General features: G+C 35.7%; 1 protein-coding gene and 1 long non-coding RNA gene across 5 annotated transcripts in view; one reads left to right on the top strand and one right to left on the bottom strand.

Annotated features, from left to right (window-relative positions):
- Positions 1-26,262, bottom strand: part of LOC128014933 (POU domain, class 2, transcription factor 1) — a 66,302-nt gene that overhangs the window by 8,981 nt on the left and 31,059 nt on the right. For all 4 annotated transcript variants that reach the window (XM_052598691.1, XM_052598702.1, XM_052598722.1 and 1 more), the window contains one exon: positions 24,257-24,396. In XM_052598691.1, coding sequence (XP_052454651.1) covers positions 24,257-24,396 — 140 coding nt within the window. The remainder of the gene's footprint in view (positions 1-24,256; positions 24,397-26,262) is intronic.
- LOC128015238 (uncharacterized) lies at positions 17,690-19,484 on the top strand. Its single transcript, XR_008183850.1, has 3 exons — positions 17,690-18,534; positions 18,628-18,721; positions 18,803-19,484. It is a non-coding gene; the product is annotated as an uncharacterized LOC128015238 (long non-coding RNA).

Here is a 26,262-nt window from a genome sequence, read left to right as displayed (position 1 = left end):
CCCTTATCCATCTTAATACTCAAGATTGAACAAAACTGTACTTAACAATACAATACTCTACAATATATTTATAGAAAAATCCTAATACTGTACATGAGTCATGTTTTTCCCTTACAAAAATTTACCATGCTTTTATTAGCCTATATAAAAGTACAATAACCTTGTATGGTTTTTTGATTTGCAAATGGATTCGTATTTATTTTTAAATAAATACATTTGTAAAATAATTTTACATTTTTGGTTACCACAGTTAAACAATAGTAACCATTTTCACTGGATTTATAGTAAAATAATAAAATGTTAATTTTCGCAAGGGTTGTGTCAAAAAAGCATCTTTACAGATTAAACTGAACTGAAACCCTGAACAGTAGTTCTGCTTCTCTGCTTCCAGCTGTGCGCTTCCACAGTCCACTCTTTTATCTCTCTTTCGCATTGATTACTTGGAGTCTGATCCAAACCGTTTGGCGGAGGCGCGGAGAGCGCGCGAGTCACGACTAACAGATTTATTAGAGATTTAATTATCAAATGGCGGATTCGCAAATGATCGCTTTAGTACATTCGGCAGGCAATTATACAATAATGATATTAAAATATTGGGACAAGTTGAGGAAGACTGAGGAAGCTGGCAGGCCACCGGGAATTGTCCCGGTTCTCCCAGTGTCCAGTCCGCGCGTGATTTCAACTGACACGCAGAACGTGCAGGAGACATATATTGCATTTTGGGGGCTTGATATTCACAGACACCAGTCCATGTCATGTTTTGATTCAAGTGTACTGACCTACTTTTGATTTAGTCATCCAAAATGTGGCATATTCCGTCCGCGTTAGGCATTCCATTTTTATGACTGGATTCTACGAACCAGACTGTTTCCGCATCTGGGAAAACTACTACTGATACTAGTATAATAGTAGTTTTCCAGTGAAAAAATAACAGACAATCTTAACTACTTTTCTGACCTCAAGAAACTTTTGGCCATGCCAACACTTTCCATTGATTTTGAATTGCAGGAAGCTGCCTCCTTGTCATTTCTGACTTGTAACAAAAAACTGAATATGTAGAAGCTGCTGTGTGACAGTACACAAAAAAAAACAGAACTACATTTTTATAAGATGTCAACCCCCCAAAAAAAACAAGCATTTAAGGACAAAAGAAGAGAGCAATGTGTCATATTACTCTGAAAACTATGCCCACTGGAGGGAAACGTAATCGTAATCAGTGACAGGAAACATTCACTATTTTTAACCATGTCAAAGGATTATTTCACCACCTTATGTGAACTCGAAAGGAAACTACATTTTATTGGTATGTCAATGCCAGACACCTTCCTTACCTTCCTTTTGTTGGAGAAATTATTCAACTTAGTGGCACTGAAAACGTGAAATACCCTGACATCTACAACTATTTGATCAAATCACCAGGTAACAGCATCGTTTAATCTACCTAACAAAGATCAAAACACAGCTTAGATGGCTTCAACCATTTAAGACACATCATAACTTACGTAATGATAATGACAGAAAATAGCCTCAGTTTTATGAAAGTTAGAAGGAAGCAGGGGTGCAGTTGATTACTAAAATGATGGGACAAATTAGCTATTAGAAAGCTTATATTAGCTATGCATGTTAGCAAGCTGTAGCTTGGGCCAATCATCCACTTTGAGATATACTAATTAATATGAACTATATGATAAAATTGTGATATTTACAAGTATTTGTTTATAATCAAATAGGGAATGTTTCCTGTCACCGATAACAATTATGTTTCCCTCCAATGAGCATAGTTCTCAGACTAATATGACACGTTTCGCTCTACTTTTGTGTCCTTAAATGCTTGTTTTTTTTTGGGGTCGACAGCTTATAAAAATTTACTTCTGGGTTTTTTCTTTTTTTTTTGTACACCTTTTTACTGTACACCTTTGTCAACAGCATCCTTTAAGCATTGTTCTCTGTTTTTATTTATTATTATTATTATTTTTTATAAGCCTTATGCCCCTGTCCATTTTTGGTGGTTTCAAGCCAATGTGTGCATATAGATTGTCTCTCTTTTGGGCCATTTTATTTGTCTTTTTTTCCACGTTTCCACTGAAATTACCCAGAACAATTGTACCCGGAAAAACTGTACCAGGAACTTTTTTCCCCAGGAATTATTTTCTTCCCAGACCTGTTGCTTTCTGTGTTTCCACCGCGGTCTAAAGTCGCGGGAAGATTAGGCAAATACACTGGTGACAGGTCTGCGAAGTACGCAAATTTCGGACTTGCATCCTCGGTAGTTCAGACTTTGTGCATTTGACTCGGGAGTGTGATGTCTGCGACAATGCAAATCCAGTAATTCTGCAAACAGCAGCATACCTTATAACATCAATCAGCCCACATTGACTACTGCAATTTTCATCACGGTACCGTATTTTCCGGACTATAAGTTGCACTTTTTTTTCGTAGTTTGGCTGGTCCTGCGACTTATAGTCAGGTGCGACTTATCAAAATTAATTTAACATGAACCAAGAGAAAACATTACAGTCTACAACCGCGTTTTTTTCCACAATGTTTTCTCTTGGTTCTTGGTTCTAAATGAATGCAACTTATAGTCCAGTGCAACTTATATTTTTTTTTTTCCTCGTCATGACGTATTTGTGGACTGATGCGACTTAAACTTAGGTGTGACATAGTTCGAAAAATATGGTATATTTATAATAAAACAAAATAGGATATCAAATACCACTGCCTCCTTTCGTTTTTCATTTAAACATAATAATAGCAGCAGAAATGTACTTAGTTCAGGTAAATGTTTATATATACTAGGGATGCAACGATACCATTTTTTCAGAACAGTTCCGATCCTGAAAATTCTGAGTATTTGCCGATCCAATCCAATCCGATATCAGCATAGTTTTATTTATTAAATATAGAATTTCTATGCTTCTCTGTGTTGACCTGATCATCACTCTTTTGTGTTAATCACAATCTGCTAGATAAACACATTTCAATTTAATTTTAATTAGAAATAACAAATGAAAAAATATATAATCATAAACGATTACAAAAATATTATTATAAACTAGGTTGGAAGATAATTCAGCAGCAAAAGATACTATAGATTCTAGAAAAATCACGGGAGCACAATAATTGTATAAAATGTATTGAAATATTTTATTTACAAATAAAAGAGAATAAGTCTAAAATCTGGTAAAATGTTACACATTGCTCTTTGTATTGTTGTAAAATACATTATAAAAAAAAGTATAGACATTTATATAGAAATCTAAAAGAGGTTTCTTTTAAATCTATAGCACAGTAATAAAGGCAGCAACATATCATAGATAGGACAGAACAAGAAATACAATGAATAATCTTTGATTTCGCAGAAAATATTATAATACTGAAGGCGCCAATATAGAGCGCCACAGAGCTCTTATGCGCATCCTGTGTGCAGAATGATGAGCTTGAAACAACACGAAGTCACAGTGCACAGGCTGCGCAACCCTCAGAGTCTGCATAGAAAGCTGCTTGTCTCGTGTTCATCTTCAGTTCTCTCATCACAACAGTTCAATCAGTGTACTGTTTAAGTAAATGAATAACTCTGTGATACTGGTTTATTTCAACCCACTTTAAAAAAGTAAATAAACTGTGGATAAATGCTAACTGGAGACGCAAATCAGTTCAAACAATTCAGTCCTATCTGGTGAACTGGTTCAACTGGTTCACTAAGAAGAACAGGTCAAATCAAACGATTCGTTTGGGAACCAGACATCACTAGTACAAAGGGAAGAGATATTGATGTGTAGTCTATTAAATCTGTGCATTAGTTTAAAAAGCCTTTTCTTTGAACGGATATAAACCTCAGTTGCTGTGCCCTCTTGGAACAGAGTTTCATCGTTTTGACTGTAGTTACTGAACGCGACACGCAGTTTGAACACTGAATGGAGAAACAGACATCCACAATGGAAATAAGAGTTTGTGTGAACTTGAATTTAATGACTTCAAGTTAATGCTGTGGATGGAAACATGAGCACTGAGCTCACACTGATCGCGTGGAGCTGACCGTTTCCGAAATCTGCAAAACATTTCGGAAACGGCGCTGTCTTTATAAATACACAACACATTTGAGTTTTAAACAAATACATTCTCAACTGAAATACTTTTAAAATTACATTTCATGACACAATAACAGTAATTTTAAGAAAATGATCCGAATAAATGGTGGTTGAAATCACAATGCTGCATTAACTCAACCAATCAGCATGTTTAGCGCCCAAGTCCCGCCCCCAAAAGTTCCAGAACTTTGAAGAAGTACTACCTTACCACCAGGGACTTTCTGAGGGGCACTTTTTTACCCGGAACTTTATTTAGTTCCTGGTCCCTGTGGTGGACACACTGAGTACTAGCCATAGTTCCTGGGTAAAGTTCCAGTGTTGGAAACGCTGCATTTGCTGGCCAAAACTAGTTTGGCGGCCCTGATGGCCCAGGTCATTTGCACCTTGGCTCCAGACGCAGAGAGTGCTTATGTGTGAACAATGGGCATTGGTGATTGAATTAGCCTGTGATTAACAGGTCATTGATGTAGTCTCTCTTGCCCTTCACCTCTGGCAACATAATAAAATCATACAGACGAGATCCTCAACACATGCATTTCAAATGACAAAGTGCTCACAAAATCTCAATAAAGATTTATGATGTGTATACATTAGTGATATACATTCATATATATAAATCTTATTGTCTTATGTAGAGTGATGCTACAGTTTCAATCTATGCTACGTGTGGATATACAGTGGAACGAAAAGTCGCACCTCACAGGACCACCGTGCTACATTAATACAGACATACAACAATGAAGTAAAACAGTATAAACCTATACACTACTAACCTACTGACAGATTTTGACTATAAATATACTATATAAATTTTTACCTACACAAACTACAAAATACAAACTATACGAATGTTTCACATAAATACTGCACCTATACACTACTAACAGATTTTTAATATACTATTTATGTGTGTGTGTGTGTGTGTGTGTGTGTTTACCTATACATAAATGGAAAAAAAAGATGATACGAATGCTTCACATAATACTGTACCTGTGCAAAAAAAAAAAATCATAAGTCAAGAAGCTGGCTGGGGAACAGTGCAATATGATTTGTAGTGGATGAGCATGTAAACATACACATTGTCTTTTTTGGGATTATGTACACAAAGCAGTGTGTGTGAAAGGTCTCTAGTGCGCATAGAGAGGTGTGTAGCCCACTTTGAAATAAATTTCAGAAAGTTTTTTTTCTTTTATTAATTTGGGGGGTGATCGAGGGGCGGAGGAGGTGAGATGGTCCATGTTTCAGGAGGTAGGGGGTTTGTTTGGGTTTTAGGAAGAGAGTAGGGTGATTTGAGTTCAGGGCTCTCACCAGGTGGGCAGGTTTTCATATTTTTTTGAAGCACCCCTGGGCGCCGCCATTGGCTAGCTAGCGGATCCCCACCTGCTGTTAGCATTCCATTGACTCCCATTCATTTTCCGTCACTTTGACAGCAAATAACTTTACATCTGAGGCATTTAAAGCCTCCATTTGTCCATTTATTATTTCTTAAAAAAAACATGAAAATGTATAAAAGGCCCCATTACCTTGTATCTTACATTGTGGCCCCATAGAAGCAGTTTTTGTAAAAAATAGGCTAACGATTGCATCATAACCTGCAACTCTCTGTCGCACAGTAGAGAAATTACCGTATGGACAGGAGGAGAAGCTCGCAGGCAATCTTTTACTGTCTATGAGGCAATCGGGGGGATGTGGAGGCATGACGTCAAGGGAGAAGCCCATAGAGAGTCCATAAAAGCAACGGGACAAAATTATTCAACAACGTCTGCAAGATTTGGTGGGTGATTCAGATTTTTCTTGGCACAGCGGTTAGAAGACTTACAGGTTGCACACGTGACATTTAAGTCATCAAGTTCAGTTTGAGTCTGCGCAGTACGCTTGACCCCCAGGAAGTGCGTGCTTCTAATTGACTTCACTTTTCTCCGTTGAATCCAATGGGGTCACTGTGTCCATTTCTTTTACTGTCTATGGCTCTCACAGCCTGGGGGAAAAAGCTGTTGAGCGTTCTGGTTATGGGTGGGCAATATAGCCTCAAAATTATATCACAATATTTCAAGGATAAATGCGATAACGATATTTATTACTATATATAAATACAATTTATTACTATATATATATATATACACAGTACAGACCAAAAGTTTGGAAACGTTAACACTACTGTTTTTGAAAGAAGTTTCTTCTGCTCATCAAGCCTGCATTTATTTGATCAAAAATACAGAAAAAAATGTAATATTGTGAAATATTAAAACTTAAAATAATAGTTTCCTATTTGAATATACTTTAAAAAAATTATTTGTTCCTGTGATGCAAAGCTGAATTTTCAGCATCATTACTCCAGCCTTCAGTCTCACATGAAACATCCAGTTTATCACATGATCATTTAGAAATCATTCTAATATTCTGATTTATCATGAGTGTTGGAAAGAGTTCTGCTGTCTAATAAATTTGATGAATAAAAGGTTAAAAAAAAATACTAATAATATATATTCTAATAATATATTTTCTTTACTATCACTTTTTTTATCAATTAACACATCCTTGCTGAATAAAAGCAGGGTTTCTGCAGGGTTTAATCAGTCAAATTTAAGACTTTTTAAGACTATTAGGATTTGAATTTATGACCTACACGAATTACGATAAATAACTTCAGTCATTAAAATTCCTTTCAAAAGTCTTTTTTTTTTATTATTGACTTTCATTGAAAGTAACAAGTTTTATTATTTAAAGAGTTATTCTATTATTTCTTCAGATTAAGAAACTGAAGCCTTCGCCTTCTTTTTCTTGAGTATCAAGAACACAGGAACACTTAACGATTGTAACACTTTAAAGTAACATTATAAATTAACAATTATTTTATGGCATTACTTTCCAAAATAACAAGTGTTATTGGTGTTTGGTCACAGTATTCAACACCCACAGACAGTGCCGTAGCTGGGGTTAGCGGTTCCCCGATGAATGTTGTACCAGTGGGCCCTGTTTGAAATTGTTTAGTTTGTATTTTTGTTTATTTTTATTTATTTGTACTATTTACACAATGTTTAAGTTTTTTTCAAGTTTGTAGGTGTCTAGGTATAGTAACCAAATAATTAAATGTAAAATAGCACTGGATAGTCTTTAATGTAAAAATTAAATATACAAACCAAAATTTATTTACCTTTATACACCTTGAACATTTCTCACATTATTACAGTTTATTTGTTATTGCTTCTAAAATGCTTATAAAATATGACAAGAACTTAAGAGTTAAACTCTATCAGAACAATTAGTCTTGATAATGTCATAATTTTGAGAGAAATGTACGTAATGGATTACAATAAACCAAAACTACAGACAACTGTTATTATGACAATATTTACACAACTATCAATACTTTGTTGACCAATTACCAAGCAATGGTTCATTTTGTTCAGACTGTGGTGTGAAAAGGTTGCATTAGCAATTCAGAAAAAACAAACACAAGCAATGCATGGTGCTTTATAAGGTGCTGAATAATTTTTGTTCCCTAATTTATATACAGCTAGATAGATAAAACATTTATATCTATCTATTTCACTAGTTGTTCACTGTATGAAGATTCTTTGGGTATAATATGTCACAGTTTGATTATACTCACTTACAGTAATGTATTAGCGTCCTGTACCTACTAGTAAAATATGTATATCAAAAATTATATCTGGAGTCTGGATAATTTTTGGTTTGACTGTGCATGAATTCTTGTTAAATCTACAAAGTAATGCAGTCAAGAGCAGTGAGTTATTTTTCTTTCATTTTCTTGGATTAACATGACAGCAGCTAGTAGCTAAATTAGGCACGGTCACTTTAAGAGATGATGAACGCACCTTTTCCCTCAATTGTTTACTTTCACTTAAGAAATAACTGAAAAAAAAAGTTTTTTCGAGCATACTTTCCAAGGCGGGTATTTTGACATATTTTGTATGCATTTGTCGGCACAAGAGCAAAAAGAAGCAAATTCGGTGTACAAGCATTTTGAGACGCCTTTCTCTGCATGAAACCTGAACATCTGAACACAGTGGTACTGATTTTGGCTCTTTCACATCCTTTTGTTTGTTCAAAACTGCGATTAGTATTTGTTTGTTCATGTGCAGGAGGGACAGTCCGTGATACGCGGCTCTCTCTCTCCGCACCGAACACAGCACGCGATGAACCGGCTACTCAGTTCAGCTTTTCCACGTCTTGTGTTTGGATGCTTGATACGGATTGTTAGCGACAGGCTTGAGCAAGCTACTAAACACACTGTCTTGGAGCCATAGATCATTAAAGGTACATTTTCTCATTGTGATAGCCAGGATGATTTCAATTAAGCTAAGCAGTGACTCAGTATGATACAGTATGTTCAGAGTTTGTGTTAGCATTTAACTTATTCTTATTCTATTGCGGTATGTTTCCCACATAATGACCGCGTAATGGGCCCTTCACACAGGATGCGGTATGTAGGCGCTTGCCGCTGGGTTCAGCGTTGCCCTTCAGATACAACGCGATTTTCGCTGCGCTAAGGTGTAGGCGGAGTTTTAAAAACTTTTAGCGGGAGCTCTTTCATAGTCGGTTCTTCCTCCTTTCGGTCAGCAGCAAACATGTATCTGTCCCATTGTAAGAAGCGAGCGATAGCGCTACTCCTGCTGATGAGAATTAAGAGAGAAGCAAAGAAGAAGAGGCTACCCTCAGGTCCAGAGAACAATTTGGTGAATTCAGGCTGGTTAGTCACTCTAACGCTAATATAGCTTCCTTTTTAGCAGGCCCCTTAAATGCTTGCTATTAACTTGTTTGAAGGTGGTTCTTCTCAAAATTGACAGCGGTGTGTTCATGACACTAATGTTAACCATTCAACTTCGAATTGATTCCGTAATCTTCCGGTAACGGTAGGCTAACTTTACGTTCGCCAGCGCATGATGTTTTGATTCAGACTGCACAAAGAGAAGAGGGGAAGATATACGGGTCCGTTGTGAATGTGTCTGTGAAAACAAATATAGTGTAGTTACAGTAACTACAGTAACGTTAGGTGCGTCGGAAATGATTAAACCAGAGAAATAAATAAATAGACTGCTATCATTATGTGTGCTATTGTAGGTTATGTTATTGTGACAGCCCTCAAGGGACTATTTGGTCAACCAGCTTATTCCTACTTGAAAAGCAAAATGTTATTGATAGTGTAAAAAACTAACTTTGAAACATATGCTGATTGATGGACTAATATTACTACTTACTACTAGAGCCCGATGCACAAAGGGTGGTGTTCGAGAGGGCTCTCTGTTCACAAATTGGATCTCTGTTCATGAATTGGATCTAGAACTTGCATTACCGAGCCAAAGATGATCGATTATTGAACATTTCGAATTAATTACTTCAAGTTCACTTGTAAAGCACATAAAGCTATCGATTAACTTATTTCATGCATGAGTCATATGGATCTGTTTAACAATGCAAAGTGTGAATTATAGGATAATCTTTGTGTCATGATGAGCATGTATGCACGCTCACAAGGAGTTGCTAGATGAACAGGCTACTGCACTCAGTTTTTTGTTTCAGTGGAGAATCAGTTGCTGTTTTGGTTAAAAGTAATCACTTTGGTAATCTAAAATACTTTTCAGATGTAACTGTAATCAGATTACCCTATTTATAATCCTATTTATAATGGATTATAATCAAATACACTTACTTATATTTTGAATTTTAAATACGTAACACGGTTAAATGTATTTCATTACTCCCCAGTGCTGGGGATAGCCCATTTGAAATGTCAAATTAATTCAACATTTCTCTAAACTTCATTTGTCTTTTCAAATGAATTCTTCAACTGAATTAATCTGTAATTAGCTATGCGTTCATGAGGACTAGACCACAATTTAGTCTTCATATTCAAAAATAAAATCTAAAGCTCTTCAAATGCAAATTCAGCAGTTTTCAACTGCATTGAGTTTGTGCAGGAACAATTCAATTTAGTAATACATAATAAATAACTAGGGATGCACCGGTTGACCGGCCATAAATCGGAACCGGACGGTTTTAGCTTAAAATACAGCCGGGCAGCCGTTCAGCACTGCAAGTGCAGAGCTACACATCTGAGGTACAGATAGAAGGAAGCGATCAGCAGCTTGTGTACTGGCGCACAAATAAAAGTCTTTCCTGTGCGCACTGAAGCTGTGCAAGCGTATACTGTACCGGTCCGCGCCCTGAACACGAGTAGACCGTGAAGAGTTGTTCAGCTCAACTTCTCGCGTGTAGGATGATTATTTTTATTTTATCTTAAAATTAAATCGACTTAATTTGATTTAAAAATCACCTACTGTAGCACAATGAAAAAAGTTTTCATTCATCCAATTAAAATATTTTAGGGTAATGATTCACATCTATATTTTTTTAACTTGAGACAATAGTTATTTTTCATTAGCTCAAGTAAAAAAATATAGATGTGAATCATTACCCTATTTTTTTATTAAATGAATGAAACACTTTGCATCGGTTTTATTCGCACCAACATTATTTGATTTTAACATTTTGGAACAATGTATTTATATAGCATACTTCTATTTAGTCTCACTTGTAAAGACTTTTAAATTTAAAACCAAATTTAAAAACTAAAACAAATACTGAAAGCTGATTAAGAAACATCTTATTGAATGTGTGTTGATTGTGTTGTTTGGACTGTAGAACTATGCAGTTGTTTACTTTAATTTCCCAGGCAGTTAATCTTTTAATTTAAGGCCAGTTCTCTGTAGTTTCAACCCAATTCAAAAACAAAAGCTAAATGCTGATGTCTGTAGCATCTATGTTTGTATTGAATGTAGGTTACTTACTGTGCAGTTACTGCTGTTAATTTCAGATGTTTACGGTTTTTGTTTTCAATAGCCAAAAGCCAGTTTGGCCTATTAAATACCAAATAAAAATCTTGTTTATGCACACTTTCCTTCTTTCTTGCTTGTTGCTTAAAAAGAAAATAATAATAATTGGAAATCGGTATCGGAATCGAATATGGTAAAATTTTTATTTGTGCCGAATGACACATGAGCAGTAATCTCTAAATAAATCTAGCCAAACCTGTGCTCGCTCATCCTTGTCTGCCAGCACGCATGCACTGTCACGATGATCTAATGCCCTGTGTGTCGGATTTTTAAAAACAAATAGGCTAGGCCAAAAGGCAGTCACAGGCGGGCCACAGTTACGTTTGGGATAATTTTATTTTAAATGCCATAATGTCAGTTGAAAACATTGCACAACAAGCACCACAAAACCATGTAAAGAGGCGTGTTCAGTGGTCTACGTGTGGGATAGGACAGTCAACAAAGTAAATGACCTCAAACGTATAGCGCACTCTTCATTTTATCAAATGATCATAATCACATATATTCATTGTATAATCCTGCTACTAGCATTTTAGTTAGACTAAAACCCCATTAATTCAAGTGAGAAAGTGTTTTGTGTGTGTGTGTGTGTGTGTGTGTGTGTGTGTCTGTATGGCTTTTGCACATCTTGTCATTCCAGGGACCGCTGCCTGCAATAGATGCAGTTTGCAGCATTGTGGTTAACGATTAATCAATGAATTTATCATTATTTAAAACTACAATCGATTATGGAATGAATTTAATGGATATTTTACATCCCTAATACATTCACACACACACAGACACACACACATATATGTTTTGAAGATTTACCCATTTTAACTCGTTTAACTGCCATAAGCAAATTATGACTTAAAACATTTGATCAAACTCACAACGAACAATTAATCTTGCTCAGGATCTTAAGTTACAATGGAGTAAATATGTAAGAATTGAATTTATACATTGACAGCTTCTGTAAATATTGTATTCTGTAAATACTGCAAGTGTTCACTTACGATTTACATGGCAAACTTATGCCTTTTATTTATTTTCAGTTCCACAGTTACAGAAATGGAGCTAGACACAATAAATACACATAAAACATATTGACATCTTCAATATTCAGCCTAATAAAAATATTATGAATGCTCAGTGTTCACTTCAGTTAGAACAAACCTTTAGATTTTTTAATGAATCTCTATGAACAAATAATGACTTAAACAGAATATTCTTACTTAACTAGCTAAAAAAAAAAAAAAAAAAAAAAAATAAATATATATATATATATATATATATATATATATATATATATATATATATATATATATATATATATATATATATATATATATATATATATATATCTATCTATCTATCTCCAGGTCATCAGTTACAAAAGCAGACAACAAGGCAAAAGGCAAAAATTATAATTAAGGACACAAGATGAACACAAACACAAAACAATCGTATAAATCATCGACAGCTAACAAAAATATTAATATTTAAAATTACAAATGGCTAGAAACCATTTTTATTTATTTATTCAGGTCAACATACATTTTGAGATTTTTACTTAGCCTAATGAGCATTTAAAATCCAACAAATATTTCACATAATTAATCTTCAAGCTTAAATCGCAAGTAATTTACATATCCTAAAGCATATTAACAGCTTATAAGAAATCGATATGAATATTATGGACACACACTGAACTTGGTTAATACCACACATATGGGTAAGAGCCTATGGTAGAAGTATGTATTATAAAAATAATAATAATAATAACAATATAAACTGCACATTCTATATTTGAGTAGGCCTATAACTGAAACAAGTGGTTCCCTTTCAAGGGAACTTCGAACTGTGTCCTCTAGGGGTCGCTATGGGGAACACGTCCCTGCCAGTGTGACTATAAACAGGCACCTGGAGAACACATCATTCTCTTCTTCGTCTTCACTGACTGTTCTGTTTGAAGCGTGCATCTAAAAGAACTGGTAAGAGCGATCTTTCTCTGTCTATCATGGCAACTACAAGCAAGCGTTTAGACAATGTGTGCATCCGTGTCTGCGTTATTTGACACCCGATGATACACACAATCTTTGCGTCATTTGTTTGAGAGAAGAGCACATACGCGATGCCTTTGAGGAGGCAATCTGCGTGCATTGTGAGCATTTTTTCAATGAAGAAACTCCGCTCTCGTTCATCTCTCTTTCAGAGGAAAAAAAGGGAAAAAAAGGGAAAAAAAGGCAGGGATCTGCTCCCCGCGGTTCAGGACCCACAGCTGCTGAGGCACGGAGTAGAATGAGCTTGTGAAAATTACAGGTGGATCTGTCTGAATGGTTTAGAGAGGGACTTTCCCTTTCGTGCTCGTAATTGCGGTGGATGAGAGAGAGCCTAGGGAGGACGATGTTATATCTTTAACACTTTCTGATACTGAGGTTAGAACTCTGCTGGGTTTTTACCCAGGAAAGGTCACACTCTTCCCCAACCTGCAGGCAGGAATCATGGGTCACGAGAAGGTAAGCAGAACCTAAGGGATGTGATCCAGACGAGGCAGTGTTCATGCCCGAATCAGAGCAATACCTAGGTATCTATTTTTAACTTCTGCTTTAATACTCCCCTTCCTAATTCTCCTGTAACCACTAGCTCTCCACCTGATCGAGGTTAGGTGGAAACTTTTCGCATAACAGTCTTCTATGCTGGACCTATAATGTTTTTGGCTGGTTCTATGTTCATTGCAACCACATTACTGATGGTCCAGACTAAAAGGAGGCGCCCCTTGAATGGGGCTCCAGCCCAGTAGGGTGGGTGAGTATGTAACCCTTTCTGTATATACGTATGTGGTTTAAATTGCTGGTGGTTATGTGACTACTAATAAACTGTGAGTTTCCTTTGCAGTGCTGAGTTACAGTGTTTACTAAACACTAGTCAGCACCACCAATCCGGCTTCATGTTCCGGTATTAGGCGGCTGAGATCACAGGTTTCTACAGGAGCCTCCTTGATCATCAGGCCTGGCACAGCACTGCAGGGAATTCCATGGATGTCCGGCCAGGTCACCCTGAGGGGTCTCCTGGCCACTTAGTTGTGCCGTCACATCCAGCGGGAAGTGGAAATGGCAGTTACAGAAGTCTTCTTGTATATGCTGCCTCTGTGATGCTTAGGAACCTTTAGGTACACACGCTAAGCTTTGTTTACTTTCTCAAAACCACATGGTGGTCAGTGTGCAAGTGAACATTTTGCACACTTTCTAAAATCCACATAAGTGGTAAGTGTGCAAGCAAGACTCTGCGCACTTTCTGAAATCCTGTATGGTAATGGTAACACAACTCACTGGAAACTCTAGTCCCATCAAGAGGGGAATATTTCTCTTGTTAAGTGAAACTTTTTTATGCAGCGCATATAAATTCTGGTAGCACTTTAGAATACTGTTTCTTACTTACTACATAACTAATAAGGAATTATTGAAGAACTAACAAGTGCATATTCTCTTCCACATGTTTACGAGTGACAGAAGCACTGTTTAAATCAACACACTGCACTGATCCCTCCAGCGATAACAAACACCGGACCCATGGAAATGATGGACGCTGTGTTTAACAGCCTCATGTAAATTTGTGTAATTTCACCATACATTGACATTCTGTGCTCTTCGTGTACCTGTTGGAGCAGTGCTTGTGCCTGAACATTGCTGATTGCACTTGTTCCTTGTCCATTTGATTTATGGGCGTCCAGACCATTGGCCTGATCTGCTGTTGGATGGACAGATGAGAGTTAATGAATCAGCAACTGTGAGACAGACATGCAGATGTTATGAGTCAAAACATCATAGCTCACCTCCTCCGTTTTCCATGCTGCTTTTACTTTGATCTGCTGGGTGGCCACTGGAATCTGTTCAGAGAGAAAACGTGTTAAGAACCAGTGCAGCTCTTTTCAACAAGTAAAAATTTATTGGCTGGACAATTTCATTGATTAATTCGCATTAATGTTTTGCCATCATTTTTTTTTTCTGTTCTGAATAAAAAATATTAGCAGTGAGAAATTTTGACAATCCACCAATGTTGATGTAAGTGCTGATGAAGTGCTCACATTTGACGAGCTATATGGAGCATAACATATCACTAGTCCTGAGAGGCGATTCACACAAAAGGAAATTGTGCTGAAATAAATGAGATGCTGCAGTGAAACAGGAAAAATACAAAGTTATGAGATGTCAGTTGAACTAATTTTTATTCTAGCACCACGTTTCTTTAACCCTTGTGTGGTGTTCATATTTTTGTTACTCCGCCACAATTAAAAAAAATATATATGTTAAAATACTCAATAGATATTTGATATTTGCCCTTTAACTTGGTCAGATCCCATTTATTAATTAAACTGCTACAAACTTGTGCAGGAACATTAGGGGTGGTAATGCAAAACTCACACTTACACTCACACTCTTACAGACGCTCTCTCTTCTTTGTCTCTCTCATGAACACACATACCCATACTAATAGCAGTCCCAGACAGTAGGAGGACAGAGTGAAGGTACAAAGGACCTACAATTTCCACACTTTTATTTAGTGGTGGGCCGTTATCGGCGTAATATTGCCGTTAATCTATTCTCAAAGTTGGGTTGGGAGCTGGGTCTATACTAAGCAAGCTATGATGACTTTCACCTTGATATTTTATATAACCGACCGGCTGAGGCCAGCCTAAAAAGGTGCTCAGGACAGTTGACGGGCCACTGCTGTGCATCGTCACGAAGGCTACAGGTGTCAAGGTACAGAAACCAAATAATTACATGTAAAATAGCAATGGATAGTCTTCAATGTAAAAATGAAATATACAATCAAACCTACATTTGATTGTATTACAGTTTTACTATATACAGTACAGACCAAAAGTTTGGAAACATTACTATTTTTTTATGTTTTTGAAAGAAGTTTCTTCTGCTCATCAAGCCTGCATTTATTTGATCAAAAATACAGAAAAAAACTGTAATATTGTGAAATATTACTACAACTTAAAATAATAGTTTTCTATTTGAATATACTAAAAAAAAAAAAAAAAAAAGTATTCCTTTGATGCAAAGCTGAATTTTCCGCATCATTACTCCAGCCTTCAGTGTCACATGTAACATCCAGTTTATCACATGATCTGTTAGAAATCATTCTAATATTCTGATTTATCATGAGTGTTGGAAACAGTTCTGCTGTCTAATATATTTGATGAATAAAAGGTTAAAAATAACTGCATTTATTAAAAAAAAAAAATCTAATAATATATATTCTAATAATATATTTTCTTTACTATCACTTTTTATCAATTTAACACATCCTTGCTGAATAAAAGTATTGATTTTATTTAAAGAGAAGAAAAAAAATACTGACCCCAAATTACTGACCAGTAGTGTATATTATTACAAAATATTTATATCCTTTTTGTTTTCTCATTATAACGACTTAATCTTCTCATTATCTCGACATAACGAAAGTCGTTTTCTCGTTATAACGACTTATTTTTCTCGTTATCTCGACATAATGAAGTTTGTTTTCTCGTTATAAGGACTTATTTTTCTCGTTATCTCGACATAACGAAAGTTTGTTTTCTCGTTATAACGACATGACAGTTTTACTGTTGCTATAGTAATGAACTCAACTTTGAAAGGCATCTGATGGACAACCATGCAGGCGCTCTTACTGTAGCCTATATTTCAGCAAATTTAACTTCGCCTAGGTAATAACGTCTACAATACTGTATATAAATAAAGGCTGATCAATCACTGTTGATTTTTCCAGAGACAGTACAACGAACGTTTTGTTTTTGTAATTAACATGTTTAAATGGCAACACCGCGAAATTAGAGCTGCTTGGATTAAACTCACTTTTAATTTTCCCTTTATTTGAAATAAAATTATATATAATTTGTAATTTGTAGTAGTCATTATATGATGTGGCAGATATCATGTGTGTTACAAGCTTCTGTTTGAAAAGAGTCCATGTGTAGGACTACGTGTAGTGTGTGTGTGTGTGTGTGTGTGTGTGTAGAAAAAACGATTACAACATTATAGAACAAAACTGAATTAAATAAGCCTATGGATTTTACATATACATCACATTTCTCATTAATATGGTTAACAATAAAGATTAGTAATAAGGAAAAGAAGCACATCAGCCTACATCGTTAAATCCCGTCCTACTGTACATAAACAGAATACAGTGACGTCAACCTTGGATTTGATAAGCAGTTATTTTATGACACAGAACGCGTTGGTGAAACTCATGCATCTAGCAGGAACTTAATACACAAAATATTCATATTGATTCAAGCATATTTAACATTTATGAATTAATTAAATGTCAGTAATGAAGACATCCCAGCAAACACAGAACGTTGTGAGGACGTCGCCAGTTAGTCGTCATTTGGTCAGCGCGACATTACTTTATGGCAACGTTGTGAGGACGTCGTGGTAAAGTTCCATTTTTTAAAATCTTGGCTAACTTCCCAGAAACGTTGTGGGCACGTACTCAAAAGACGTCGCTAGTTAGTCCCATTGGGGACGTTGAAGCGACGTGGTCAGCTGGTCTTCAGATAACTTTTAATATTATTGCACTAGATGTATTATTATTATTAAGATACCATTTGAACAGCATTTTCTTTGGGAAATATACAAAAAAATTAATCAAGCATGTTAAAATAATTATATATATATATATATATATATATATATATATATATATATATATATATATATATATATATATATATGCCATCAGTTTAAGAACAATAAAATAAACAATTTACTTAGCAAATGGTGATAATGTTTGTTAATGAAAGAGAGTACGGAACAAATTAACATTTAAACCTTAAACTAGCAGCGCACGTCACTTTCTGAGTGAAGTGCGCGACGTGCGCGTGCCCGTCATTTTGTAACGGTCAACTTCCAGCGGACGGACACGGAGGAAAGGTAAGTCCTATAAATCTACTTTTATTCATAGATTTTAACTTGATATAACGTTAAATACCATCAAAGAAGAGTAGTGTTTTGTATTTTTGTAGGTTTTCTCTTTCAATTTAATAAATAAATGCTCCGTTTGGTTAATTAGCTCAAAAAGCAGTCTCAGAGGTGGTCTAAGGTAACGGTAACTGTTAAAATCGAATATAACCTTACCTGTTTTAAATTATTTGAAATTTATCACTATAAACTATACAGTGTTAACTTTCTAATAATAAATTTTTTAACCGTAGTAACGTTAATTAGTTTGTTTGAATAACTTACCTGCTGCTCTAGCTTGATGATGCTCATGCTAGCCATGCTGTGAACTTGAATATAAACCGATATAACGTTAAATATAAAGTTTAACGTTAATTAGACCGAGGCTGCCGAAATCATGTTCAGTGTAACGTTATGTGGGATTAATAATTTCCCCTTTTCTCCCTCAAGTGGCAGGCTTGTAAATTCTGTCATCTGTTCATTATTGGTGTTGATGGTGTTTTTCACATGCATGCTTTTTAATGCTAGTTTAATTCTCAAATTGATCTGATACTTTAGTTTCACAAAAAGTAAACAAATTGTTCACTTTCTTAGGGCCTGACAACCACCAGTTCAGTCCATGATTCAGTGAGTTCCTTATAAGGAAATATATTTGTTAACACCTAGTAATTTAAATGTATTATTTATTGCTTTAAAATGAACACATATATTTATCATCAGGGGAAGAGACAGTCTGGGCAGCAGCAACAAGACAACTATTACAAGTAGAGATGGGTTTCAAGAACTGGTACTAATTTGGTTCCTGACTTGTTCGGTACTGAAAACATTTACATAAGGTACAGGATCAATAGTGCTGCTATCAGTATTCTTGTAACATTGATTCATTACCCTTTAGACACAACCACATATCCTCCAAATAATCTCTGCGTGGATGGCAGCAAGGATCCAGGATCAATAGATCATTCTTCATGGAGACTGTTCCACAGGAAGCAGTTTCTCCTGGGTGAAAAACTAAACCTGGTTGTTTCAGCATCACTCAGGCAAGCCTAAATACTTTTAAATTGATTTCAGTTGGTTATGTGTTTCAGGTCATCCTGACCATTCTGCTGTCATGGATGTAAGGCCGTGATGGAACTACATTTCTCGTGGTTGAAAGATTTGTGCAGCGGTATCCAGACATATAACGCCCCATCACACGGGGCGTCAACGCCTCTCGTTTACTTTTAAATGAAGTGACGTCAAGGATGGTGAAATTAATTCTAGAAATTAATTCTAAATAGAAGTTGAAGACTTTTCAAGCGTCAATGCAGTCGTCCTCCAGTCAGAACATCTTATGCAAAAACCCAAGCGCAGACGCAAGCCAATCGAGTGCATGCAATACCAGAAAACTAATGTGATTGGCTGTCACTATGAGAAGAGACAGTAATTCTGATCCGATATCAGTGTCGTTTTTTGCAAAAAAAAAATTTAAATCAATGTAGAATTTTCTATACTTCTGTGTAAGGATGTCAATTTTCAATCATTTCCATGATCGATCGTCGTTTAAATTAACGATCAAATAATCGATTAATCGTTAACCTTAATGCTGCAAAGTCTATTGCAGTAACACCCAGTCACTGGTATGACAGGATGTGCAAAAGTGTGTGTGTGTGTGTGTGTGTGTGTGTGTGTGTGTGTGTGTGTGTGTGTGTGTGTGTGTATATATATATATATATATATATATATATATATATATATATATAAAACTGTAAAATATATATTTTACAGTAAAGACCAAAAGTTTGGACACCTTCTCAATCAAAGAGTTTTCTTTATTTTCATGACTATGTAAATTGTAGAGTCACACTGAAGGCATCAAGGTCTATTTGAGCAAGAAGGAGAGTGATGGGGTGCTGCGCCAGATGACCTGGCCTCCACAGTCACCGGACCTGAACCCAATCCAGATGGTTTAGGGGTGAGCTGGACCGCAGACAGAAGGAAAAAGGGCCAACAAGAGCTAAGCATCTCTCAGGGAACTTCTTCAAGACTGTTGGAAGACCATTTCAGTTGACTACCTCTTGAAGCTCATCCAGAGAATGCCAAGAGTGTGCAAAGCAGTAATCAAAGCAAAAGGTGGCTACTTTGAAGAACCTAGAATATGACATATTTTCAGTTGTTTCACACTTTTTTGTTATGTATATAATTCCACATGTGTTAATTCATAGTTTTGATGCATTCAGTGTGAATCTACAATTTTCATAGTCATGAAAATAAAGAAAACTCTTTAAATGAGAAGGTATATATATATATATATATATATATATATATCAGTGCGCAGAATGATGCACTTGAAGCAACACAGAGTCACAGCGTGTAGCATTACTCACAGAAATGTTCAAAACACCAAAGGAAGAGATATTGTTGTGTATTATATGTGTGCAATATTTTGAGCCTTTTCTTTTAACAGTTTTAAATATCAGTTATTGTGCGCTCTTGAAGAGAGTTTCATTGTTTTGACTGTAGTAACTATGATGGGATGATACGCTAATCTGCCAATTCAATACTATCGTATTCAATACTAATACGATTCAATATATATTTATAATTTTATATATATATATATATAAAATTTAGCATTGTGATTATAGTTATATAACTATTGCGATTCGTGACTAATCCAAATTGTCTGTAAAATGATGTTTGTTTCTGTAGATTTGAGGTAAAGATTAAAAACAAGGAGGTCTGGGAACGACTGAAGGGAACTGACAGCAGTGCGGGAAGGAAGTAATCACCAGAATGTAAGTTCTTTGAGAATGTGTGCTTTGTTTATTACAAGTTGAGTTTTCATTTAAATGTGGCAATGTACACAGCTGGTCAAAAGTTTTAAATATATTTTAAAAGTTGAATTTATTTCTATAATGCACAGCTATATTTTCAGCATTAATTACTCCAGTCACATGATCTTCAGAAATCATTCTAATATGATGATTTACTGCTCAATACATTTTTCTGATTATTATCAGTGTTGGAAACAGTTGTGCTGCCCAAACATTTTGTCTACACTACAGTTATATTTATTTATTATTTATTTTATTTATTTATTTTATTTGGGGGGGGGGGGTGGCTAATAGCAAGAATGCATAAAATTGAAAACCAGTGGTAGAGAAGACTTTTGTAATTTTACAAAAGATTACCTTTTTTTCAATGTTTTGAACTTTGTGTTTTATAAAATAATAATGAAGAAAAAATTCAACTTTCCAGAAATGCTAAGTTTTCTTCCCCATCATTTCTAATATGGGGTGCGCTTCCCTAAAACCAACTTTGTTCAAAAAGTTCCTTCGTTACCAATAGAGTTCAGTGGAACTAAGGACCGTAGTAAGCTAACTGCAGATGTGATTTACATCATGTATGTCATGAGCAGATGTACACTTTGATCTTAGCGGCAATAATGCGATTGGGTGCATGTAAATGCACTGATTTGTGATAATGAGCAATGTTTCCCGATCAGCAATCAGTATATGAAAAAGATCATGTGACACTGAAGACTGGAGTAAAGTTACTGAAAAATTCAGCTTTGCCTCATAATTATTTCAATAAATATGTTTAAGTATATTCAAAAAAAGAGTATGAAAACTGTTATTTCTTTCTTTCTGTTTTCTTTTTTTTTTTTTTTTTACAATTAAAATTTTTTTTTTTATCAAATTAATCTAGCTTTGGTGAGCAGAAGAGACTTCTCTTGAAAACCATAAAGAAAAGATTCCAGATTTTTGACTGGTTGTGAACATACATGAGCAACATTAACAAGATGATCCTCCCTTTCAGCTCAGAGAAGGATGTTGACAGTGCAGGTCCAGGATGAAGAAGAGGAGGAAGAACACGTTTAACAATTTTCTATAAGCTTGCCATGTGTTATAATAAAAACAATGAACATGACTACAATAATATGCTAAATGTTATTAAAAGATTACAGTTTGCAAGAAGTCTGAGTGTCTGACTCTACACTAGAGGAACTCTTTTCTGAAGAAGATCAGGTGCTGAGAAGAAGCCTTGTTCTACAGCAAAACACTGCATCAAGCCTCCTGTCCTTCCCTCAGAAGAGCCTGTCTTCTGCTGCTGGGGTAAGAAACACACTCTTCCTCTTCTCTATCGGCTGTCCTGCACCTAACTCTGCCTCCTCAGCACTGTCTGAAAGAGTCATCTCCACAGTCAGTAATCAGAGATCAGAGATTCTTCTGAGAAAGTCGATATGCTCATTTTCTTAAAAAACGTTTTTTCGGGTGGGACAAATAATACAGGAGAGATGCTAGAAATCTCTATATTGTTCATTTTTCATATCTTTACGCTTTATGAATGTTTTTCTTCTGAGAAGCTCAAAAATTATGGTTCTTTGGTAATTGTTATATTGTTTAGTTTTATCCTCTGATAGTGAGCACAGAGCCCTGATCATGACATGCAAGAAAAAGAAAGAAATCATGTCCATGATTTACTAATTTGTTCCCTCGATGTACTAAAACGTGCACGATTACTTTTACATTTCATTGATTTGCTAAATCGTATGCACAATTTACTAATTCGTTCTCTTGATGTATAAATAGTGTACACGTTTTAGCAAATGCAGGGAATGAAATAGAAAATGCAGGGAATAGAAAATCGTGCGCATGAATTAGCCTAAATTTTTTTCTGCATGTCGTGTAATTAAAGCACATCACCACCAGACATTTATACCAGGAGCCTCTTATACGACGCTCACAGTTTTACTTTGTGCAGTATCTCTGTGCAGTACCTGCTGAATTGTTTCATATCTATTTATCATGTATTTTTTGTTGCACTAAATTATGTTGTATCAATAAGTTTACTGATAATTATTTTTAATTTTTATTAACCATCATTAACCATCTCCCCATCTTTAAGACAAAAATGTTCTATTGTTTATATTGTGTAATCTATGAATTGATGTGTTTAGTTTTCTGTGCTCATAACTTAGTAACATTTTGCATGGTTAAAGAACAGGTGCGATGTTCAAAATGTTGTGGCTTCATATTTGTACAAAGTAGTGCTGAATAAATATTGATTTGTGAATGAATGCAGCGTGTTTTGGTCTATTTTATATTAGAATGTAATGTTTTTGTATTTGTTTGCATTGCATGTATGTAATTAATGTATTAACTATGAATCCCCTATAATTAGATTACAATTAGATTTCATGAGGTTTATTTTTTGCTCCAGAGATGGATTGAGTTTATTAGTTCTTTATGTATTTCAAGGTAATGGTGAGGTGAAAATATGAATTACCAATATGATCCTGTAATGTCACGTCCTCATAACGTGCCAGTTTGGTCGTCAGGACATACTCATCACGTTCCAGCGACGTTCCACTATAACGTCGCCACGACGGATATGGGAATCACAAAGTTACGTCACTGGAACGTTATGTGGTACGTCGCTGAGACCAATATGGTATTTTATAGGAACGTCCTCATAACGTGACAGTTTGGTCGTTGGGACGTACTCATCACGTTCCAGCGACGTTCCACTATAACGTCGCCACGACGGATATGGGAATCACAAAGTTACGTCACTGGAACGTTATATGGTACGTCGCTGCGACCAATATGGTACTTTATAGTAACGTTCTCATAACGTGACAGTTTGGTCGCTAGGACGTACTCCTCACGTTCCAGCGACGTTCCACTATAACGTCGCCACGACGGATATGGGAATCACAAAGTTACGTCGCTGAAACGTTATTTGGGATGTCGCTGCAACGAATATGGTCTGGTCCAGTTACGTCGTCACAACGTAACTGTGTTAGCTGGGATTCTACGAACCAGACTGTTTCCGCATCCCGGAAATTATTAGGGCGTATGTCTTAGAATAGTCAGTGCAATTTGGGAAAGAAATCAGTTAAATCTGTATGTGGATGTGTGTAAATATTCAAATGTAATCCCCTTTGTAATCGTTAAAAAATTCATAAGTAACTGTAATTTAATTACTCATTTTTTCTTAGTAACTGTAACTAATTACAGTTACATTAATTTTGTAATTAAATTACGTAACGCCGTTACATGTAACTAGTTACTCCCCAACACTGTATATATATATATATATATATATATATATATATATATATATATATATATATATATTAAAGTGGGTCAAGGCTTGATGACCATGGGAAAATACGGGTCCCATGGACAAACCTGTTACAACACTGGTGTAAATGACTGTGTCACAGTGAATAACATTTCACAAGCAAACACAAATCTGCAGCTCACTGTTATGTGATGTTGTTACAACAGAGCTCAGTGTGTGTGACAAGGTGGTGAATGCTGAGTTCTGATGCCCTCTAGTGGTCAGGAGACATGCTCACCTCCAAGAAGCTCTTCTCTAAGGCAAGACGGATGCTGGTTTCGATGCTTGTCCGCTTCTTACGCCGCCGGTTCAGACTCTCACAGAGACCCGGAGACATTTCATTCTGACTCGACACCACACAGTCAGCAGACATGTTCTCTGAGGAAGAGCAGAGATGCTCATGAAAAAAACTTACAGATGATCTCAAATAGACATAGGACTGTGCAATATTATACATATTTTGACAATAATTATAAGCAGCCCATATTTAGCTGGTTGTGTTTTTGTGCTGGTTTAGACATGTTGGTTTCAGCTGACTCACAAAACTTTTAATATATCATATTATTACTGAAATTAAAGTGATAGTTCACCCAAAAATAAAAAATTATGTTTATCTGCTTACTCCCAGGGCATCCAAGATGTAGGTGACTTTGTTTCGTCAGTAGAACACAAATAGAGATTTTTTTCTTAAACCGTTGCAGTTTGTCAGTCGTATAATATAAGTGGGATGGGAATCACAGCTTTGAGTCATAAAACATGCACAAACAAAACCAAATTAAACCCCATGGCTTGTGCATTAGCATTTTTAACCTTATTAGAAGTATGCATAATCTTCTATGTCACAGTCTCACGTTAGAAATTACCAATCAAATTAAATTATTATCAGTCTTTGCTCTGCTCTGACTGTTTAATGCAGCTCAGAGTTGTGTTGAACACATTTACACCGTGCGTTTACATGTTCATAAATAATATTATGAGCAGGATTATTATACTTTAAACTCAATCCATAAAAAAAAAAACTTTAAATAAAAGAAATGTTAACAGATAAAATAAAAAAAAATATCTCCGCTATGTGTCACAGCAACATCTCTTATTTTAGTTTAAATTTAGTTTAAAATAAACGTAAAATCAAAAACGAAAAAAAATTATGAAATAAAATCACAAAATTATTAAAACTTTACATAAAATAAAAAACGGACTAAGGACTGGTTAGGCAATGTGCTATTGAGTAAGATGTGTTGACAAAAGGGTCCTGTAGAATTTTCAGCATTTATGCACATTTCTACTTATCTACAAGTACAAAAATACTAGTTAAAAAGTTCAAAAGAAGCAAAGAGAAAACCAGAAGAGAAGTTGAAGTGAAGTTATATATTACTAAATAATTATATTATATAGCCACGTCGGGCAAAATGTCAAAAGGGCTTAAGTTTTGACAAAAAAAAAAAACTGAAATGGCTTCGCGGCCGGCGCCGTCTTTGATTCAATACAAGGACATGTTGGATCGATAGTTTGTCGTTTATTGGACAACACCATGTGTTACCCATTTATAGATAGATTATCCATTTAGAGATAAACTGTTTGCAAGATTTTTATTATCAAAAGTGATTGCCAATTCGCTTTAATGACATTACGAAATAGCCTAGGCTAATTACCACCATATTAGTTCTGATACCAAATAAAGTCAGCTTCATAAATAGGCCTGTATCCATTGCGAACATATTTTATTATTAGTCTTAAAATGTCAATAACATAAAATAATTGTTGAGGCTCAACATACAATAGTTTGACTTGTACTGCACTGCGCTGATTTCTAAGGACAGCACTAGCGTCTTGAGCACAAACAACGCTAAGAAAGAGCTTACGAACGGTCCAGACCAACCTTACGAAAGTGTGACTTACAGAAGATATACTTAGAGTACAAATGTGTCGGGAATCGTGCCATAAGGTGAAGAGAGAGGTTAAGGAATAGGTTAAGAACTACTTAGCGAACGTTTTGGGGAACACAAAATAAAACCCAGGCCTTGTCCTCTCTCGTCCCTCACCGTCGTCGCTCCTCTTTTATATCCTTCCGATCTCCTCCGTGGGACGCGAGACCGGCGAGTGGAGCAGGTGTCGCTCATTTCCCAATCACTCCACCGACCTCGTTCCATTCTCACGGCCCCGCCCCACTCGTCACACATTCCAAACTCTGAATAATTTGTAATATATCCTTCCTAAATCTTCACATTGATCATCAACAAATCC

The sequence above is a fragment of the Carassius gibelio genome, chromosome A1 (genome assembly GCF_023724105.1).
Source record: "Carassius gibelio isolate Cgi1373 ecotype wild population from Czech Republic chromosome A1, carGib1.2-hapl.c, whole genome shotgun sequence".
Taxonomy (NCBI): Eukaryota; Metazoa; Chordata; class Actinopteri; order Cypriniformes; family Cyprinidae; genus Carassius; species Carassius gibelio.
The sequence above is the reverse complement of the archived record's forward strand: the minus strand, read 5'-3'. Positions and strand labels throughout refer to the sequence as shown.